This window comes from Helianthus annuus, chromosome 15, assembly GCF_002127325.2.
Source record: "Helianthus annuus cultivar XRQ/B chromosome 15, HanXRQr2.0-SUNRISE, whole genome shotgun sequence".
NCBI classification, from domain to species: domain Eukaryota; kingdom Viridiplantae; phylum Streptophyta; class Magnoliopsida; order Asterales; family Asteraceae; genus Helianthus; species Helianthus annuus.
Window position 1 is genome coordinate 89,926,917 of NC_035447.2, and position 23,111 is coordinate 89,950,027.

The window sequence follows — 23,111 nt, forward strand, 5'->3', positions numbered from 1 at the left end:
ACAAAAATTACTTCTGCAAATAAATCTGAAAAGATGACACAGAGAAGAAAGGATAATCTAGTGAAGACTTTAGCGACAGAAGAAGAATTTTTAACGACAGATCAAAGACTTTCAGCGACAAAATGGGTAATGAACAACAATATTACCGTACTCGGCATCACGAAACAAATCAAGGTGGATCTATGGACGAATCATGACAAGTTTAAAGAAAAAAAATGCGTTTATCATCAAAGCCGACGTGACGAGCCATTACCGATGCTAAGTTTAGGGGATGGTGTTAGAATATAAACTTAGCATATATTATTTATTAGTGTTATTTAGTTAGGATAACTAGATCATAAGTTAGCATTAGGAATTGTATATTATTAAACGATTATGAAAGGGTGTGTCGGTTAACAACCGTCACCTCTACCCTATATATAGAATGTATTCTCAACATTTGTAATTCACCAAGATATTTTACATTATAATATCCTTATCTGTATGTTTATATGTTCTCTGCACAACACACGTTCATATCAAACACACACATGAATACGATGACGATGATGATGCTTACGATGATAGAAGTATCACCGACTTCCGCTGTTAAGATGGATTACAATGAAAGAATCAATGAATAGAGATAAACCATAGATGAAAAGCAAAGATATTAACAATCAAAAGAATATTGTTTTGTATAAACCAACAATTAAGTTGCTTTAAGATCGTCATCGTCCATCCAGTGAAGTAAACGAGCCAGTGTCAAGGTTCATGTCTATATCGACACCTTCATATTCCGGTTCAGACATGTTCCATGGGTCTACGAGGTACGAGAGAACATTGACTACTTGGCTCATGTTAGGCCTCTTGTGTGGTTTAGACGCACAACAATGCGCAGCTAATTCCGCCACTGTACTCACACAGGCTAGTGTTTCTTCATCAAGGTCTAGGGCTGGGTCAACGGCCTTTCGGAAGGTAACTTCATCTTTGTACGTTTGTAGGAACCATTTCACCAATGGCACACTTTCCTCTTCTAGTGTTGTGCCTCGTGCCCTTCTGCCCGTTATCAGCTCCATTAGGATTACCCCGAAACTGTACACATCGATTTTGGTCGATACCTCACCCATCTCTATAAGTAAAATTATTAATTAGTTTTGAAAGAGAAGCAATATAAAATTTAAACAAGTAAAAAGAAAACGGTGACAACCTGCGTATTCGGGTGCAAAGTACCCGAAAGTTCCAGCTACTTTTGTCACAAACGAATCTTTCCCAAGGGGGAGGGGTCGAGCAAGTCCAAAGTCTGCAACCTTGGCCCGCATATCATTACCGAGTAGGATATTGCAGGGTTTAAGATCTCTATGAATAAAACTTTGGTGTCCGAAACAATGCAGATACTCGACACCTCTAGCAACATCTAACGCGATCATCAATCTTTGCCTCCATTCGAGCGGTTTCAAACCATGTTTTTTCCAGTCAAATAAAAAGTGAGTAAGCGTCCCTTGAGGCATATACTCGATCGCAAGAAGAAGCCTCTGGTCTCCATCCAAACAGTACCCGCGAAGTGCCACCAAACGTGTATGTCTAACCTTGGTTAAAACCGAAACCTCGGATTTAAACTCATGAACCGATTCGGTCCTCTTGACCGCAATCTTGGTTCCGTCTTTTAACTCTCCTTGGTAAACAGTGGCGGAGCCTCCTCTACCGAGTATGTTAAGTTGGCTGAAATTGTTGGTGGCTTTTTTCAAATCTTGGATTGAAATTACCATATTGCCCTCATGGGTTAATGTTTCTCTGAGTCCACCATAGTCATCATCAATGATAATCTTGTATTCATCACATGAAACGAAAGCGCAGGGATGAAAGACCGTAGAACACTTACGTTTAAGTTGGTACACACAGACACCTACCAAACACATCAAAAACACCACGAAAACACAACCGAATAATCCCACAACAACCCTAGTAATATGAGGAACATGAATCTCTGTGACAGTGGAGGTGGATGATACGTGCCTATCATCTCATCCACATTTTCATGCATTAGTTTACTCATGTTCTCCATGTCTTTTAATTTAGTGCATCCATGTTTAGTTAATAGTGCATGCATGACTCCTATATTTTGGTTAAAGTAGTTTTTCTTTTGCATATTTAAGATTATGTATGTTCATTTGACAGTTAAGGAGAAAATTGTTGAATGAAACTTTAGTTTTATGTTTCTCTTCTTCTCTTATGATCTTGGGAGTTTGTAGGTTTTCTCCGTAAACCTATCAATTGTTGCTTTCATTGAGCCTTAGCCTCCATGGCTTTGGAAGAACTCGAGGACGCCACATATCTATCTCGTTTCACCGGTTACAATCCTGCCCGGTGGATTCGTGATGCTGAACGGTTCTTTTCCTTTTATGCAATTTATGAGGAAGAACGTTTTCCATATGTTGTTGAGTACTTCGATGATGAACCTTTTTCTTGGTTCAATTCATGGTATCGAGGACCCGAACGCCTCAAATGGAAATCTTTCACCACTGCAATGCTCCATCGATTCCGACCACCATCACTTTCTTTTCCCGCTCGACCACCACCATTAAACCCCGTACTACCCCTGTCATCCCCTCTACAATCCACCACGTCCTCACTACCACCACCTTCATTATCGCCCTGTTTTGTTTCGCCTTCCACCGGCTCCACCGATATTACCATGTCCTCATCCCCTGGCCCAACGTTGTTGTTCATGCCTCCATTCATTGCAAATGGAAGCTCATGGTTGGTCCCTTTCATAACTGTTTGTTGGCCCCATGAACAAATTTCTAAAGATGTAGACATAACTGATAATATTTTACAAAGTTTCAATATGGGCATGGGTACAAGAGCTATGCATAGGACAACAAGCCATCCATTTCCGGAGCAAAGACGAGAATGGCGACCACCGTGGCAAGTGCCGCTGTGGCGGCCCATTGAGACTAAACCAAACGCTTTAGGAAGGCGCGAGTGGCGACCGCCTTGGACCGAGCATTCCGTCCTTGAGGACAAGGACGTTTTTTAGGGCGGGAGTATTGATACGTGCCTATCATCTCATCCACATTTTCATGCATTAGTTTACTCATGTTCTCCATGTCTTTTAATTTAGTGCATCCATGTTTAGTTAATAGTGCATGCATGACTCCTATATTTTGGTTAAAGTAGTTTTCCTTTTGCATATTTAAGATTATGTATGTTCATTTGAAAGTTAAGGAGAAAATTGTTGAATGAAACTTTAGTTTTATGTTTCTCTTCTTCTCTTATGATCTTGGGAGTTTGTAGGTTTTCTCCGTAAACCTATCAGTGGATTGAGCGTGAACCACTGTTGTTACAGAAACGAAAGAGAAGAGGAACAGCAGAAAGTGTACTTTCACCATTGTCGATCACGCCGAATAATAAAGTGAATGAATCGGCTTTTTTCTCTGCTTATATATAAAGGAGATGAAGATATAATATGGTTACAGGAGATTAATTAGGGTTATGAAGAGTTATTGATGTCGCTTTCACTAATAAAATTTTTATCCGTTAAAATCTTTTTTAGATTTATGATTTATCCATTTCTTTATGTACAAGAGTTATAACTTTTAATTTGATTTTAGTTTCTTTTTCATGATTAAGTTATTTTTATTTTATTTCACATGTTCGACTTCGACATAATATAAAAAATTACGATATTTAATACTTTAAAGTTTAAATAGAAAAATTGGATAAACAAAAACTTACTTTTTGATATATAACTAGGGTCTTGTTAACGTATTGTACAGGATCGCAGTTGAAATTCAGAATGTATAGTATACTATGACAACCGATAAATAAATTCATAAAATTAAAGTTATTTGCGTCATAACTTGGCTCTAAACATCAAAATAAGAAGAAAAGGTAAAACCATATAGTAAATAACAAAGGTAAAAAAGGTAACGAAAAAGAAAACGAGAGAAACTCGGCTGGTTTCGGTGCGTGTTTGTTAAAAAAAAAAAAACTAAACTAAAAAAAAACATTCGTCACACTCGTTATAGCAAAGAAAAAGGAAAGTTAAAAAACATGTCTAAAACGGTATTAACGTGTTCGTTAAAAAAATTAATTAGGAGTAGAAAGGTGATTTGATTAAAGTAAAAGAAAAAAAATACTATAATTAAACTAAATGGGTTGCAAATGAAAGATTGAAAGTTTACACTAAATGTCGAAATAGACTAATAGACGAAAAAGACAAAGGTAAATATCAATCTTCTCTTAATTTAGAGTTAACTGTCATTTTCGTCCCTGTGGTTTGGTCACTTTGGCCATTTCAGTCCATTTTTCAAAAATGCGCCATTTTCCTCCCCGACGTTCTAGAAAGGTGCCATTTCAGTCCAAAAATCATAACCCAGTTAAGTCGGTTTGTAAATAAGGACTGATTGTGTAAATTTGTAACATAAAGGACCATTTAAGTAAAATCTATAAATATATAACACAGTGGTGGCCGCACTCCTGTTCCCTCTCACTTCTCCAACGACCGGCGCCAATTCCGCCGACTTCTCCGGCCACACGCACATCTCCTCCGCCCTCTTCGTCATCTCCTACCTACACCCCCTCTCCGATAAACATCTATCAGCTTTCCGGAGATTATCCAGCCACCACTGTCTCCTGGTGGCAGCGGAGAACAGCAACAACTCCGCCACCAATCTGGTTCCAGCAGCGGCAAGGCAGAAAGGATGAGAGAGAGAGAGAGTAGAGAGAGATCGGCGACGGCGGTGGTGATGGTTTTTCGTTTTGCTCCGACGAGTTTTGGTTCGTGTCCGGCGGCAGCAACGATGGTTGGTTATGATTGGTTTCAGGTCTCGAGTCCGGTTCTCCAGCAAACCTCCGACAAAAACCCCGATAAGCTTAGCTTCTGAATCCTTTTCTTCATCTCGTTTCATTGCGTTTCAGTTCGATCCTTCTTTTTCGGTCAGTTTCGGGTTGGTTTCAGGCGACAGTGGCGACTAATGGTGACGGTGGTTCAGCGCAGTAACGACAGCGGGCCGCTGCCGGCGGCTCGGGTTAGGTTCTATCGTGTTTCAGTCTTCGCTGATGATGAAGGTAGATGATGATCGATGATGATGATAACAGATGATGACGATGATGACGTTGATGGTGGTGGTTCCGGCGGCGGCGGTGGTGACCACCGGAGATCCGGTTCCGGCGGCGGTGGTGGTGATTGCAGAGCATAGAGTAGAGAGAGAGTGTGTGTATACATTATATATATATATTTTATAATTATATAAATATTTATAGATTTTACTTAAATGGTCCTTTATGTTACAAATTTACACAATCAGTTCTTATTTACAAACCAACTTAACTGGGATATGATTTTTGGACTGAAATGGCACCTTTCCATAACGTCGGGGAGGAAAATGGCGCATTTTTGAAAAATGGACTGAAATGGCCAAAGTGACCAAACCATAGGGACGAAAATGGCAGTTAACTCCTTTATTTAAATATAAAATAATGGATTAGGATCAAATACAAAGGCTTCTAAAATAAACTCACTTCACACACAAAAAAAAAAAAAAAAAAAACCTTAACACCCACCACCACCCAAAAACCTAACCCCCCCCCCACATCATTTTTTTTTTTTGCCGAGGGAGGGGGGTTTTTGGGTGGGGGTGGGTTTTTAGGTTTTTTTATGGTTTTTTTTTTTTTTTTTTGGGGGGGGGTGGGTGGTGGTGAGGTGGGGTGGGGTGGGTATTTAGGTTTTGGATGGTGATGTACTGGGTTTAGATTTTAGGTTCATAAACACTTGTTAAATTCAACTTCCTTTACGGTCCAAATTTTATCATAACCAGATCACTATTTCAATATGATTATTATCTATATTATAGGAATACGACTAAAGTTAGATATCAAATGTGGATGATAACGTAGAAAAAAAAAGATAAAACTATATTAAAAGTGATGGTCATGTATAAATGATAAAGCTTTGTCTTCACCTCTACAGAAAGCATCTATTAAATTAAATTTATATGAATTTGCAAGCTGATGTCTTAATCTTTAAAAAGCACGTTGAACATTCTTTGTGTCTACATTTTGCAACTCTTTTCGTCCTTTCAATTAACGGCCGTTAGTATTTAGCGTCAACTCAGCCCCGCATGACTTGCATCACATGTGAGAGTAGAAGTGAATATAAATTTTTTATTTAGTAAGATATTATATAAGAGAGTGTTAAAGAAGACAAAATTGCCATCATATTAAAGTCATGTGGTTTGAGTAACAGTCGTTACTCTGAAGGACAAAATCTGCTACAAAATGTAAACTTTAGGATGTTCAACGTGTTTTTTAAACTTTTTAACAGAAAATTTGGATCACTGAAAAATCACTGGAGTTTCAGGAAAAAACCTAATAAATTTAGGAAAAAACCCCTTGTGGAAATCGAATCAGGGCCTCATGGTCTTTAAGTCTTATCCGACCCTCAAAATGCCACTAGTCTATAATGTCATTGGCGTGTTTTTTTAAACATTAAGGCTGAAACCTTGAAACCTACAAGTTCATATAAATTTACATGACAGTTTTTTGTTTTTTGGCTTTTTTATTTCTTCCAAAGTAGTGAAAGATTATATTGACATATTGGACAAATATGTAAATTTAAAAGCAGAATAACGGTTCTAAAAAATACAATAGTTTTAGAGAAAAGTGTTTGGATAGTCCTTATGGTTTGCTTTGATTTTATCTTTAGTCCCTACATTTTCAAAATTACAGCTATAGTCCCTGGCGTGGATAGTTTTTAGTTTTCTCAGTTAAATGTGTGTGAAATTACGTAAATGCCCTTAATATAAAAAATTCAATTAATTCAATATAAGGGAAAAGATCAAATAGGAAGTTAATTTTGGCTAGGAAGGATAGGAAGCCATAGAATTATGACATGTGGCAACATTTAAAATAAAGAAAAAAAGTATTTTAGTTAATCCAACTCCTTCTTCTTCCTTTTTCAAAACCCAGTAACTTCAAAACCCACAATTTTCAAAACCCACCATCTTCAACCATTTCTTCACTTTCTATCTCAATAATCACTACATTATAGTACGATTTTCATCACCAATCAATGATTCAAAACCCGATCAACGTGTTCTTCAGCTTTTTTCGAAGAAAACTCAGTTTAATTTCATTCAAAATCTCGTTTTTTCGGGTGATTTTGAAGATAATCACTCGATTTGTTCGATCAATCGCTGATAAGTGTTTCTATCATTCAAATTTCGTCAATTGATGAAGAATCCGGCTTCGATCCATGTAAGAAATTCTTTAATTTCATTTTCACGATCTTGGCGGGGGTCCGGGGGCGGCAGCCCTGGCGGGGTCCAAGGGGCAGAGCCCTTGGCTGGGGTTGAGCTCGGAAAATTTTTCTTTCGATTAAATTGTTGTACTAAAAACGCATCAGAAAAATTAATTTTCCAGAAATTGGCTCATTTCGAATACAGTTATTCGTAGATAATTCAGACAGTTCACAGACAATTCACAAACAGTTCACAAACAGTTTTATGTGTCCATTGCGTTTTAGAAATAAGAGAGTTTTATGTGTTTTCTGGCTATTGAGTTTTAGAAAAAACACATTTTTAAGTATCTTTAGTCATTGCGTTTTAGGTAAAACACATTTTTAGGTGTTTTCAGTCCATTGCGTTTTACAGAGAACACTTTCTTTTGTTTTTTTAGGTCATTGCGTTTTAGAAAACAGACATTTTTAAGTGTTTTCTGGCCATTGCGTTTTACAAATAAAACATTTCTTTGTGTTTTCTGGCCATTGCATTTTAGGCAAAACACCTTTTTATGTGTTTTTTGTGCATTGCGTTTTAGGTAAAACATTTTTTTATGTGTTTGCTGGCCATTGCGTTTTACAAATAAGACATTTCTTTGTGTTTTCTGACCATTGCGTTTTACAAATAAGTCATTTCTTTGTGTTTTTGATGCATTGCGTTTTAGAAAAATGTCATTTTTTAGGTTTTTTTTTCATTGCGTTTTACGTAACTGGTTTTTCTATTGCGTTTTACGCAACTGGGTTTTAATTTTTTTTAAATATAGCAATAGTATACTCGTTTTAAAGATTAAAAAACGCTCGTTTTTTTTGTGCAATTTTTATAAAAAAATAATGTCGTATGAAAGAGTTATTAACGTTTAAAAAATGGGGGGGGGGGGAATTGGAGGAGAGAGAAACTATTGGCTTGGATTGACTAGAATGTCGTTGAACAAACTCACGCGCCTCTTTTCTTCCTTTCAATTTCCCTGATTTAATCTTAGCCCTTGATTAATTTAATGGATGGTCAAGATCACTTCCTAGCCTTCCTAGCCAAATAAACTTCCTATTGTATCTCCTCCCTTCAATATAATTAATATTTATTTATGAAACCCACCTTCTATAAAAACAAACCAACCCCACCTCCACCCCCATCTTTTCTCTCTCTCCTCTCTTTCTCCTCAATTTTTCTTCTCTGCAACTATGAAGACCATCCTAACTATTTTTCTTTTCCCACACCGGCGACAAAACCACCGGACCTCTCGTCAAAAACATAAACACCATTTTCTCCGGCACCGATATTGTTTCTGCCCGACACTTTTCATCCGTCATATCGTGCATCGGTCCTGACACCCTCAAATAATTCTTCAACCCCACTTTCCGCGGCAACGGTATTGTTTCTGAAATCATAATCTTTTCACATCCTATAAGTATTAGGGTTCATTATGTAATTAGTATATAGTTAGTTATATGGCGGTTATGAAGTTCGGGGACTAAACATGACAAATCAGAAGTTGAAAACTACTTCCCCAATTCGAAAAGGTGTGTAACAAAAGGATGCGACGGTTCAAGACTTGTGGCTACGAATTGACATACCTCTTCAAGAATCATTATCAACCACAAGATCAAAAGACGCAACTGTTCGCGAAGAGACACGTCTATTGGATTCGCACCTCTTCGATAAGTATAAATAGGGTTAGGATTTCTATTGTAAAAACATTCTCATTCATTCACTTGTAAATACATTCAAGATTTGTATTCTTTCAATCAAGGTTAGTTTGTGTTTATTTCATTCGTTGTTATATTCATTGTTCATTAAGAAGATTCTGGGCAACAGTGGTATCAGAGCCTAGGGCTCAAATTCGTTTCGGAAAACAATCATCAGGCGGGTGGTTGAATTCCCCTAACAATTCTGATCACGCAGGAGGCGTCGATTAGGTTGTTTTTTTGTTAAGTTTTAACACCAATCGCATCAAGCGGGTACGATTGTTGTTCGTTCGTTAATCGTTCATCAGGAGGGTGTTCGATTTTTATCTGATCATCACTGAGGGTGTTCAGATTCCGAGTTTTTGTTAATTCAAATCACGGCAAGAGGCTACGATTCGGGTTAAGAAGACGGAAGCAAATCTGAGAAGTTTGTATTCCGGTTTAAGGTTTGAAGAAGCAATCGCAAATCTGAGAAGTTTGGGTTGTTAAAGACACAAAATCTGAGAAGTTTTGTGATATCAAAGCATCAAGAGGGTGTTCGGTTGAGAAGGTTAGTCGCAAATCAAGCGGATTTGGGGCTGATTTTTTTGGTTTGTGTTTAGAGAATCGCGAATCAAGAAGGAAGAAAAAAAACGCAGCCAAGAGGGTTGTTAAGAAAAGACAGAAAACCGTGCGGTGAATCACGATAAGAGAAGTCGGTCGATTCGCAAATTCCAGGTTCTACGTTCTATTTTTCTGGAAGTTATATAAGGTTTAGAAATTGGTTTGATTCCACGTTAGAAAGTTAGTGTGAATTTTTTTTGGAATCATAGACTTCGGTTTTAGGAGAAAACCAAAGTTTAGAAAGTGAAAATTGTTGGAAAGGAAATTATGGCGGATTCAGGAGGAGCCTCTCTGTCAAACGCGTTAGTAATTAGAGAGGGTAGTTCGTTCTCCCAGTTTCAGTGTCCTATCTTAAAGTCTACAAATTATACGGTATGGGCAATCCGTATAAAAACCATTTTGAGGGCAAACGGATTATGGGAAATGATAGAACCAAAAGAAAATACGCAAGCGGATGAAAAGAAGGATATGATGGCGACCGCTTATTTATTTCAAGCACTACCGGAAGATATGATAATACAAGTTGCAAGTTGCAAGAGTGCAAAAGAAATTTGGGATGCATTAAAGACTAGGCACGTCGGTGCAGATCGAGTGCAAAAGGCACGTCTTCAAACGCTCAAAACAGAGTTTGAGATGTTAAAAATGAAGGAGGAAGACACTATCGATTCGTTCACTGCAAGACTAAATAGCATTGTCACGAGGGCAAGTGGTCTTGGATCAACTTTTGATCAACCGACTTTAGTACGGAAACTTCTGAGTTCTGTACCAAAAAGGTTCGTTCAAATTGTTGCAACCATTGAACAATTCGCTGATTTAGAAACAACGACGCTAGACGAGACAATTGGAAGGTTGAAAGCCTATGAAGAAAGGATCGGTTTGGTGGATGAAAACCCGGCATATAATCAAGAGAAACTTATGTATGCACGACGCGACAAGAACTATGGTCGTGGAAGGCGTTTTGGGAAGAATGGACAAGGAAGGTTCAACTCATCGCAAGACAAATGGCGTGATGGAAAGTTCAAACAAGAAGATGATGATGAAGATTCATCACATGATGCTTACAAGAATAGAAGCAACCAAAGGAAGTTTGGGAAGGATTTAAGCAAGATAAAATGCTACAATTGCCAAAAGTTTGGTCATTATGCCTCAGATTGTCCTGAATCAAATCAAAGAGGAGAAGAAACAAATCTGGTGCAGGAAGACGAGGAACCAACTCTCCTAATGGCAATCAAAGAAGACTGCAATGATCTACTTCAACAAGCACACGATGGCAAGCAAGACATGGAGAAAGATCAAGGTGTAACTTAAGGATGTTCAAGATTAGGGGGGTGAATGAAATCATAATCTTTTCACATCCTATAAGTATTAGGGTTCATTATGTAATTAGTATATAGTTAGTTATATGGCGGTTATGAAGTTCGGGGACTAAACATGACAAATCAGAAGTTGAAAACTACTTCCCCAATTCGAAAAGGTGTGTAACAAAAGGATGCGATGGTTCAAGACTTGTGGCTACGAATTGACATACCTCTTCAAGAATCATTATCAACCACAAGATCAAAAGACGCAACTGTTCGCGAAGAGACACGTCTATTGGATTCGCACCTCTTCGATAAGTATAAATAGGGTTAGGATTTCTATTGTAAAAACATTCTCATTCATTCACTTAAATACATTCAAGATTTGTATTCTTTCAATCAAGGTTAGTTTGTGTTTATTTCATTCGTTGTTATATTCATTGTTCGTTAAGAAGATTCTGGGCAACAGTTTCTACCGACAGTGGGTATTGTTTCTGCCAGCAGTGGGTGTTGCAAATTGATTCACCATCTGATCTAACTAAAACTAAAATCAACACATCATCTCAGACAAATCTTAAACATTGGGTGTTGCAAACTTATTCATCATCAAGTTCTAGTTGAAACAGAAATTGATTCATCATCAAGTTCTAATTAAAAAAAAATTGATTTTGCATCATCTGAGACAAATCTGTGACATTGGGTGTTGCAATTTTGAAATCGGGCAATGCATTTGTAACCCATTTGAGATAAATCTGAAATGGAGCAACCTGAAACATGATTTTTCCGGTGTCGAAATGAACCAGGGGGCAGGAGGTGTGATGTTGTCGGGTCCGTCTGACGTTCAAATGGGGGCTAGAGGTGCGACGGTTGCGGGTTCTTTTGTGTTGTTGGATTCTGCAGAAAACCAACATAAAATTTGGTGGAGATCGACAGGCTTGATCTGGTTAAGGTTGAAGATGGTGGAGGGAGGTGGGTTAAGGTTGAAGAAGATGGTGGTGGGTGCAGGGTGCTCCATAAATCTTTAAATATTAATTATATATATTTATTTAATAATTATCTAATATACTTTGTTTTATACTGAATGGTATACTTACTTAATAACAAAAACTAACCCACATCCATGTCAGGGTGATGTAGATTAGGAAATGGGATACGAAATCGAACCTATTGATTCACACAGAATACCAGGAACGATTCTTCCAAAATTCGTTGATTCTCGTAGAATACCGAAAATTGGGGTTTCACACTCAAAACACTCACAAGTGAATTAGGAAAGAAAATTGACTATTCATAAACTTCAAAACTGATTATCTTCCTCCCTTTACAACCATATAAATAACAACGTAAATTGAAAACGGGCCTCAAAACACACTTGGGCCAAAAGCTAGAACGAAATAAAAGTCCACAAAAAATACTAAAAAACATAAAAACATAAATAACTCATAGAAATAAGCGATTATGGGCCCGAACGATGACCCAAACCACCTATGGTCGTTTATAGAAAGATGGGCTTCGTTCTCACGATCGTTTCGCCTGGTCGCACGCCCAAAACGGACACCTGTAGCCCAAATTAGAGTCATTTTAGTGAAGCCCCATTTGTCACGCGATCTTGGGCCTCCAAATACAAGATCGCTCGCTCCTCCACACTTGGGCCCGCATCACAGGGACTATTAGAGAACGAATTTGCCAAAGTTTAGGACTATACCTGTAATTTTGAAAATGTAAAGACTAAAGGTAAAATCAAAGTAAACCACATAAACTATCCGGGCACTTTTCTCATAGTTTTATCATTCAACTATTTAAGTTTAAGCATTTCAAATCTACTATGTTTATCCTTTCTTTTTCAGTCTTCGTCTACCTCGTGATATAATAAAGGTAAAATAGAATCACTCTTTTTTCTCAATTTATTTTATTTTACTTCAGTAAAATCAAAACCATGTTTACATATATATAAAAATGAATAATAATTGTATGAAGGAATGAAGGTGATGGAGGGAGGAAAATAAATGAGGATGGAAAACTACAAATAAGGAAACACTAAGAGAACAAAATGGAATTATTATTTGAGCTAATTATAGGGTTAGTCCATATGATTCTAAAAAGCAACAATGCTAGGTATTAAAGGTTTCAGGGTTAGTCCATATGATTCTAAAAAGCAACAATGCTAGGTATTAAAGGTTTTAAGTAACATTTTATAGGGTATTATTGTTATTTTTTTAACAATGTTAAGTACTAAAGCTAACGTTTGTTAAAAACTAACCGAGAAGCAAAAAAAGCGGTAAATAGTTTTCATGGTTTTCGCTGATGTAAAACATGACTTCATTTTTTGGATTACACCATAAAATTTTGTATAATGCATTATTAAACATTTTTCAGTCGTTGAAACAGAGTCTTGTAAAATATCTATTATATATAATAATCATGATAAATAAGGGCTGATGTGTCATGATATGAATGATATGAAGGCTTGGAAAATGATGTGGCATCACCTCAGGCATTCTAGAAATTGGTTTTGGCTCCAATATCGGGTCTTTTTTTCTTCATATGGGTATACACGGGATCCGGATTTTGACCCGTGTATATATTGTTTCTAAAATTTTCTTTTCATTCAAGAACGCTACATAACTCTTCTCTCTATCTTCCCTCTCAAAACCCTAGCGCAGCCATGTCTGAAGTGGAGGATGCTTGAAGCGGATTTTACGACGGCGGATAAACACTAATCAAATGATTCTTCTTCACTCCGATTATACCTTAATCAAATGATTTCTTCATTCGCCTCTCCAAGCTCTGAAACCCTAGATTCACAACTTCATAACTGCTCGATTTTGTTGGTTTAGAAAACTTCATCAACTACTGTGATAATGAATGAGAAAGGGCAGCCGATTATACTCTTTCATGGTATCACACCTCTCTAAGCCTTAGCCGATCCTGCTTCCCCCCCCCCTCTCCCTGAGCCAGTCCCTTTCTCATCCATTGTCAATCCGATTCGATTAATTGATTCTGCTACTTCGTTTGTTCCATTTTCAGGCTGTTTGATCATCGAGAACTGTTTTATTTGCAATTTTTGACTACTGATACCCTAATTTGTTCATCGGAGGACGTAAGTGATGTTTTCTAGTTTTTAGTTTTATTATTAGGTGTGAAACTGAGTTGATTTGTTGTGTTTTGATTGATTGAGATCAGATGATTGAAGGTAACATTTAATTTGATACGATACATGCATCTGTAAGTCTATCCGTAATGATATATGTTTTATTTGTTGTTTGTTTGAATCGGTTTATTGATTCTGCTACTTCGTTTGTTCTGTTTGCAGGTTAGTTCTGCCGATCAGGTTAGTTCTCTTCTTCTATAACAATTGTGATAGATTTAAATTGGTTATAGGATCAACTGGTGGTTAATGTTGTTCATGGAATTGAATTTTAAATCTTTTGTTTCAGAAAAGTGATCGTATCCTTCAAAATTGTTATAAGAAAAGATATTGTTGTTGGTCTATACTGCTGATGATCATCTAATGTTGTTAGTTATGTTGGATTCCACACATCCTGACAATCGTTGTACCATGATGCTATCTAGCATGGAAATGGGTACGGGGACGATACGGGTACGGGGAACGGCAAAACTCAAAAATTCAAGATACGGGTACGGCAAAGGTACGACAAAAAATATAAAAAAATAAAATTATATTATAAAATATTCATACATATTGAACTTGTCTACGTCTTTCAATCAAAGTTAAACACATATAGATAAAGTACATGAAATTTTTATTGATAAAACTATAACATAGATCCGATTTTTTACCCATAATAGATATATGAACAATTAAAAACGGAAAAAAACTTGTGAACCAAAAATTAGAAAAAAAAATACTCTTAAACACAATTGACTATCCATTATCCAACAATAAAACTCTCCACTTGTGTACCCAATTCTTGAAAGTACATGGAAATATACTTTAATCCAAATAGAAACTAATACAAAGCGTACAATATTAATTCGAACCATTTGATATTATCTTGGATTTTTTAACTTTCTATGTGTTTGTTTTGCATATGCAGATTCAATTTTAGTCTGAAAGAAGGTAATGAAGAGGAGCATGAAGGGTTGGGAATATGAACGTATTTGAAGATACCCCCAATTTTCTTTTCGATTTCACTACTGCTGAAATCGAAAATTACCACCGTCAGAATATTTGTTTTCATGATTTAATCCTTTTTTACAGAATATCTCAATCTCCGTGTCCAGCTGATCGTTCTATGTCACCAACTCGGTCCCTTTTTTTTATCATTACTAAAGCTTTTTAAGGGTCTGAGTCCTTTACATGCTTCTTTTAGGAATTATTTGTGTTGTTTCTTTATTGATTTTTTTGTATCTACATTACTTATTTTGCAGAGGTACATGCTCCGGATCGGTTAGCAAATCCCTTTCTAATTCCAGAAGTCATTCAAGGTGTGCAACCATTCTGATCATAAAGCATAATCATTTATATATACTCGTATTAACCGTCTTTTCAACTATCTTCTCACTTTGTTTTTTTTTTTTTTTATAAATTCAATTATCCTCTTCTCGGAAGTTTTCATAGTGATTTGTTATTTTGCTTATTGGTTTGGTGTTTTTCTCACAACTAGGTATTGGATGTCAGAGGCGAGCTATGGAATTGAAATGGCTAAAGTACAGGTAAGAATGAATCACTTTAGTCACTTATTATCGACATCTATGTTAATTTCTCGATTAAAAGTTTTGATTTTGGTTCGGAATCAAAAGGTTTGTAGAGCTGTAAATGTAGCTTGGGTTATGCAGAATTTGATGTGCCTTGTGATCACTTCGAGTCTTTTGGTTTAGGTAGTGAGCGATGGTATATGGTAGAAGGCGGATTTCAAAACATGAAGGCCAATAGTGGTACATCGGAAACCTCTGTCATTTCAGATGATATTTGATCTTCTACTAGATGAGGTAAACTTATGTAACTGTTAACTTTTGTAGTTTTTTTCTTTTTATTCACTTGCAATAGATGGGATGCTAATGTAAGATCTAGAGGTGGAAAAATGTTTCTTTCATGTGACGGGTCAAAACTGGTAATTAAGATAAGATTACACAAAAAATTAGTTTGTATATTTGTATTTTCGTATGAATTGGGGATTTGTTGATAACAACTTTTATAATTGTTATGACCTTTCAGTTTGAATTTGTGTTGGATACTTTATAGTCTGTGTATTTTAGTTTCAAGTGTAGAATTTAGTAGCAAACTTTGTTGTTCATTTTAAGTCTTTTGTAAACTAGATGGATTTGGAATGAAATTCATTTTTAACCCAATCATATCTATTGTTATTATTTTCCATTAAACAACACACTAAATTATGAAGCTAAAAATCATTGTTGGCTTGTATTGCCATGTATTTAGGTTGCAATGTCTTTTACTTTTGATACTGTCCTTATTTTTACAAACTTCTCTAATAGTTCTCTTTAAGGAAATTTTCATTAGCTGCTCTTATGATGGCCACGAGTAAGTTAGCTTTCCATCATATAAATATCATTTGTAGAATTGGTAATAATTTCGTTAAAAATGTCTATGATACATTGCGAAATGAATCTTCTTATAATCAGAATATGTAAATTTTCTCAAACTCGACGGGGCAAATTCGAAGTAATTTCAAAATGAATTTTCTATGATAGATTGATAATTTCATAAATGCACCTGCTTAAAAGCCTCGACGGGGCGAACTCGAAGTAATTCGTCTTGAGGTCTGAATGTTCTTTTTGTGATCGATAATACCAGATTTCATCGCCATAATTTGTGTGTTTGCTCTTGTGATTGAGACTACCAGTTTTAATTGCTCCAACCCGTCTCCAGGTATGTATAATCATTAATAATGTTTTTCTTTGTATGTTGATTGATTTTGTTTAATCATGCAATTTGTAGTGTGTTTAAGACAATTTTATCAGGTATTAATTGCTTTCTTAGTTGGTGAGTCTTTTTTCATTCATTAATTTTTTATAGAAACCATTGGTGGTTACAACTTTTGATAAAATGAGTGCTTACTTTCTCTCTTACTTAACATACGATCAATTGCTAATATTTTTCTTTTTGTTCCAATCTTGATTTGTCCAGGTTGGTGAGACGTTCAAACCGTCGTGGCTCTCGTGTTAATTCCTTTGATAATCTTGATAAGGTAAAATTAAACCTCATAATCTCATTAGTTATTCATGTATATACGAACAATTTGTTTATATTTGTTATTGTTGGGTTAGCAGATTAGGCAAGGGATGCATAGCAATTAATGATAAGGTAGTGCTTGATTTGTCTCATTTTATGTATAATATGTCTACAAATTAATGTTGTTTAATTGTTTTTTCCATTTTAATGGTACATGTTATTAGAGATTTAAAGAAAAAAGTACCAGAGATGGGACCCTGGTTAACTACTTGAGTCTCTTTTTTTATTGGATATGGAAAATGGGACCCTGGTTAACTACTTGAGTCTCTTTTTTTTTTTGGATTAGGTAAACAATGCATCATTTCAAGATGTAGCTCATGCAACAGCGTTAGCTTAATTTGCTCATGAGTAGGTAAAGTCTTGATTTATATCGGTATATCTTAAACAATGATCCCATCTATATTCAAGGTTTATATCTTTTGTTGTTTTTTTTTTTTGTAAAATTCATTTAAAAATAAAAAAAAACTTATAATGGTTGCCTTGAAATGACATGAAACCGAAAAACTAGTATGTATTGTTTATTTATTGTCGATTGTTGGCCATGGCAGTCTAATAAACCGAGCCGAGCCAAATGGCTGAGTTGCTTAACTGGTCAAAAAGCAACATCACACAATAGTAAAAGTCTACACCAATTAGTCACATATTTAAGGTAGACGAAGTTTCTTTTCTATTAAAGTGAGATTGCATTGGCAACCACAGTAGAATTTAGGAGTGTCATTGCTTAAATTGTTACTATAGATTATTATGCATCTTTTGACTATTAAAATCCAAGTTTTATATGTGTGTGTGTGTGTGTATATAGAGGAAGGTTAACGTACATTACGGCTTAACGTACATTACGGCTTAACGTACTTCACGTACGACGAGTAATTACGCACGTTCATTTTAAAATCACGCACGTTATAACTCAAAAATCCAAAATCACGCATGTTGAAAACATTAATCACGCATGTTATAGAACAAATCACGCACGCTATTGTACGTGAAGTACGTTAAGCCGTAATGTACGATATACTTTTTCTATATATATATATATGTGTGTGTGTGTGTATATAATGTTTTAAGGAAAATTTCATGTACTGAACACTTACAAATTTTATTATTTTAAGTGTCCATTTAGATCATAGAGTGAGGAACGACCGTATTGGTGGAAGTAATGATTTGCTATTATCCTTGAGGTTTAATTAGATTAGTTTAAATGGAGTGGTTTTCTTGACTTTTCAATGGCCTCAGCTCAGAAGTAGCTGAATTGAAAAGGCTATCGGAAGATATCAGAAATTACTCCTTCGGCATGGGCTAGGATAAGTAAAAATGGTTGCTGGACGCTTCGGGTCAATTCTCGGTGCGGAGCTTTAGGAGACACGTGAAGGGGCTTTATTTTTCTTACTTTGGTAACAATTTCGTATGGAATAAATGAGTGTCTCTTAAAGTAAAGTTATGTCATGTTGAGTCTCTCTCTATCGGATCAACCATTGGTACCGCATAGCATCCACACCGGTATTTATTTAATATTTTTAACACTTATAATTTTATTGGTTCTTTTTGTAGCGGGGTCTCGATTTACTAAGGGAAATGTTTTGACAATTCGAAGGATATGCATCTTCAAATGGACTCGACTATCTTTAAATTATATTTCCACTTTGTCACTAAGTTTATGTAACATGACACTTTGGTCATATTAAAAGAAGTTTACAACACAATATGCGCTGAAGCCAAGTCAGTGTTACTCTTGATGCAATATTTAACTCGTAGGTATGGTTTGATTTTAATTTTAAATAGAAATCAATCAGTGTGTGTTGAAATTTTTTATTAATGTAATTTAAATTTTCCAACCCGGGTGTCTACCCGGGTGATAACCAAGTCTATATATATTAATAAATGAGATGATTTGGGTCATGTGTCTTTGAATGGTGGAGCCATTTTGCTTATGTGGCATCCTATGGTTGAGGAGATGGTGATTTTGGGAGGGAAGACACAATATTAGATGTTTTGAAAATTGGACACGGGATCCGAATTATAATCGGGTCAAAGTTAATGGATCTTATATATCATCTTTTCCAAACAACAATTGTTCACAGCCTCACTTTTTTCAAACCCTAGATCCATTTTTCTCTAATCTGGTTCTTCCTTCTTCACCGATCGAGCATAGGTATGTTAATTTTCTTTTCTGTCTTTGATTTTTCTTTGTTATTTTAAACACAATCTATCTCTTTCTTAAACCCTAGATATCATCTATCGATCATCGCCGCATCTTCTTCTTAAATCACCATATACCAGGTTCGTTCTTGCAAATGAGGTCTTATTTTTTCGCCATATCTTCTTTTGATGTTATTTGTAATACAATCCATACAAACTTGGCTGAATCATTTGAATCGTCCATCGATTTGAGCAAATTCATGTTGTATCATTCATATTAATTAGGGCTTTTTTTTCTATCATTAGAGTTTTTATTGATATTTCATTACCTGATCCATACAATTCTTTTTGTGTTTGAATTGTCCAGCGATTTGTCGGAAAATTCGAAATTCTAACGATTCAGTAACCAGGTTTGCAATTTTGTGTAGTATTTTGGTTTTTATAATATTCATTTTATGTATGTTCTTCAGATCTTCTACGTTCCAAATAGACTGTTGACCAGCATGTAAAAATATTTTGAAAATTTTATAAAATTAGGGCACATCACTAGAATATGGCGTGAAAAAGAAGTTTTGTCAATGAATATTTCTAAACGAATGTAGCTTACTATTCTTGGGTTGTTTTTTTTACAGAGATGGAATTGAGTTTTGTTTATTTATCTTGGTTTTTTTTCTGTTCATTCTCTTCTATTTTTGGGGACTGATTTTGCTGTTCAATTTTTCAAGTTGCCATGGCTTAATGCTCATCTTACAAAGATCTGGCCTTTTGTTAACGAGGTTAGTTGATTGTATTCAATAGTTATTTGATGCTTTAGTTGAGTGGTGTATGTCTGTATTTTAGGTTTTTGATATTTATTATTGTAAATGTTAGTAGATATTTATTTATTGTAAATGATATGTCCACATAATTTGCAGGTATATGTAATCTATAGTAGATATTTATTTATTGTAAATGTTTAATGTCAATTTTTGATGAATTTTTTTTTTATTTGTAGATCGAACATGTTATAGGTGTGTTTAATCAATAATCTATAAAAAGATTTAAGGTAAAACTACATGATTAAGGATAAATACTGTTTCTTTATGTTGTTCGATCTTCAATTTATTCAAGAAGAGTTATGTTTTTGATGTTGAAAATTGTTTTGGCAGTTGCTAATGTTTGTTGTTCTTCTTATTTTTTTTGTAGATCATTAGACATATAGTCAAGGTATGTAAACAATATTAGATTGTTTGTTTTTCATCATGATTCATATTAAATGATGTTTTGTTAAAAATTTATTTATTGTTTTTGAAATTCAGACTCGGAATGTTCGTCTACCAAAACAGGTTAGTTAAATGTTGTTGGTATTGTTTGTTTTTTGATATGTATACTCTTTCTTATTTCTTATTTCTTATTAAATTTTCTGTTTAGGCATTTTTTTTGAAACTTTATGTCATTATCTTTTGAAGTTCATATTGTTAGTTTTGTCAATTATGAGTTTTTCTATTTAGGTTTAAAGATACCTTTAATTTCTTTCTAAAGATGTTTTTGTTTCCATAAACACATTACTGTTTTTAAGGTTAATTTTTCTATTCTCAACTATAACTCGGTTTCTGTAACTAGACATTGTTTCTATAAAAAGTTAGCGTTATATTTTTTTAAAAAATTCCTTTATTCCTTTGCAGTTATGGATCCTAAAACAACGCTCCAAACGTTTTTAAAGTTGATTGATGACTATGATCCAATATAAAAATCGGACTCCGATAATTCCTCAAACAAAAGAGGTTAGTTAAATTTTATAATTTTTTTAATCTTTTTTAAGTTTGTAATATTTAATTTTATCCTTTCTGTTCAGTAATTTTTTTTTAAATTAGTAATATATGTTCTGAATGATTTATGGTTTGTATTTTCCAATGGTTAACCGTCAATCTTTTGTGAAATTCGTACTCAGAATGTTCGTCTACCAAAATAGGTTAGTTAAATGTTGTTGGTATTGTTTGTTTTTTTATGTATAGTATTTCTTATTTCTTATTAAATTTTGTGTCACTGTTTTTTTTTAAATTAGTAATATATGTTCTGAATGATTTATTGTTTGTATTTTCCCATGGTGAATCCTCAACCTTTTTTGAAATTCGGACTCAGAATGGTCGTCTACCAAAACAGGTTAGTTAAATGTTGTTGGTATTGTTTGTATTTTGATATGTATACTCTTTCTTATTTCTTATTAAATTTTCTGTTTAGGCATAATTTTGAAACTTTATGTCATTATCTTTTGAAGTTCATATTGTTAGTTTTGTCAATTATGAGTTTTTCTATTTAGGTTTAAAGATACATTTAATTTCTTATAAAGATGTTTTTGTTTCCATAAATACATTACTGTTTTTAAGGTTAATTTCTCTATTCTCAATTATAACTCGGTTTCTGTAATTAGAAATTGTTTTTATAAATAAGTTAGCGTTATATTTTTTAAAAAAATTCTTTTATTCCTTTGCAGTTATGGATCCTAAAAACAACGCTCCAATCGTTTTTAAATTTGATTGATGACTATGATCCTATATTTTTGGTATGATTCTTTGGTTTTCATTTTATCAATAGACAATAAGTTATTTAAGCCTATATGTTTTTTGTTTCGATTCATAGGAAATACTGTATGATTTTGCAAGCTTATTGTGGAGAGAAAAAGTTTCATATGGTCAATGTCTTGAACTTATTGATGATGACTTATGCAATTGCAGGAGTCCGAATCTTCTTCGAACACAAGAGATAAGTTTAATTTTATCGTTTTTTTTTTTTTTTGTGTTTTTTGATCTAGTATAATGATAGTTTTCATCGTTTATGTTAATCTCTATAATTTTTAAGTTAATTTGTTTTTTTTTTCGAAAATCTAACTTGAATATTTTTTGAAATTTGAAAATCTTTGTTTTTTTACTAATAAATTTTGTACTGTATTAAGATATATTAATGATTCTTTTGTTTTGGTTTTTTATTTCTGTTTTTTCTTTTTTCATGATTAACTAATAAATTTTATATTGTGTTAATTTTGAATCCATTAAAGATTATGTAAATTTTTAGTGTGTGATATTGATGCGTGCTAGTGTGTATACGTTTTAGGTATATAGTTTAAGCCCTTTTTACATTTTTTAGCCAAGTTTTAAATTTATAAAACACGATATTTACTAACACTACACACACATATGGGCAAGTGCACTCATCGTGGACGTAGTATAGTGTTGGTAAGATACCGAGGTCATCCAAGGACACAAGAGCTTTTATTACCGGTTTATCCTCAACGTCTAATCAAATCAAAATGTTAGAAAAAATTTTAAAACTAAGAAAATAAAACTAACTAAATGCTGAAAAATAAAAATAAAAATAAAAACAGATAGACAAGATGAATCACTTGGACCCGACTCGTGTATAGTGTAACCTTTAATTATTTTCGCACTTTTGCACTTGTTTAAGAGATTATCTTAGTTATTGTAGTAGGCCCCTCTTTTGAAGGTAACGTTACCCTCAACCCAGTAGTTTGAGTCAGCAAGGATACAATCCTAAAGGGTCGGATTATTGAAAGATAATTAATTAAGGTATTAATACAAATTATGGTAGGCCCCTCTTTTGAAGGTGACGTTACCCTCGACTAAGTAGTCTGAGTCAGCAGGGATACAGTCCTAAATAGCTGGGTTATAGTATTAATAGTAGTTTAACTTATGAGGGGGTCAAAGAGTTTGGATCCCCGCCATCCAATACCATTGGGTATTGAATGAGATCCTACTAAATTTGACCCAGGTCCCTTGCAAACGCTGAACAAGGGCAAGACTCTTACCAAACCGTTCCCTTAACCCCTGACCAGGTAGCCAACATACCTCCATATAGACTATAGAGATATGAATGGTGAAAATCTTTTATTTTATATAGACAGTAAAATAATGTCAAGACA

The 23,111-nt window shown here is 34.6% G+C and overlaps 1 protein-coding gene and 1 long non-coding RNA gene across 39 annotated transcripts; one reads left to right on the plus strand and one right to left on the minus strand.

The window, feature by feature from the left end:
* Nucleotides 1–639: 639 nt before the first annotated feature.
* Nucleotides 640–2,260, minus strand: LOC110909456 (receptor protein kinase TMK1). The gene is made up of 2 exons (XM_022154402.2): nucleotides 1,190–2,260; nucleotides 640–1,111 (listed from the first exon to the last, which is right to left on the minus strand). The coding sequence occupies exons 1-2, from the start codon at nucleotides 1,896–1,898 to the stop codon at nucleotides 711–713; spliced, it is 1,110 nt and encodes a 369-aa protein (XP_022010094.1). The 5' UTR covers nucleotides 1,899–2,260; the 3' UTR covers nucleotides 640–710.
* Nucleotides 2,261–13,461: 11,201 nt separating this feature from the next.
* LOC110910962 lies at nucleotides 13,462–22,015 on the plus strand. Of its 38 annotated transcripts, none has more exons than XR_004881030.1 (26): nucleotides 13,462–13,743; nucleotides 13,873–13,945; nucleotides 14,029–14,070; nucleotides 14,159–14,176; nucleotides 14,283–14,495; nucleotides 14,904–15,151; nucleotides 15,238–15,294; nucleotides 15,474–15,522; nucleotides 15,688–15,798; nucleotides 16,622–16,696; nucleotides 16,955–17,015; nucleotides 17,098–17,131; nucleotides 17,346–17,411; nucleotides 18,169–18,811; nucleotides 19,160–19,208; nucleotides 19,285–19,336; nucleotides 19,563–19,605; nucleotides 19,921–19,971; nucleotides 20,190–20,240; nucleotides 20,381–20,401; nucleotides 20,494–20,520; nucleotides 20,860–20,958; nucleotides 21,126–21,146; nucleotides 21,317–21,337; nucleotides 21,669–21,737; nucleotides 21,815–22,015. It is a non-coding gene; the product is annotated as an uncharacterized LOC110910962 (long non-coding RNA). The 38 variants fall into 38 exon arrangements; XR_004881035.1 differs by having other exon boundaries at nucleotides 18,169–18,450; XR_004881027.1 differs by having other exon boundaries at nucleotides 19,160–19,336.
* Nucleotides 22,016–23,111: the final 1,096 nt, after the last annotated feature.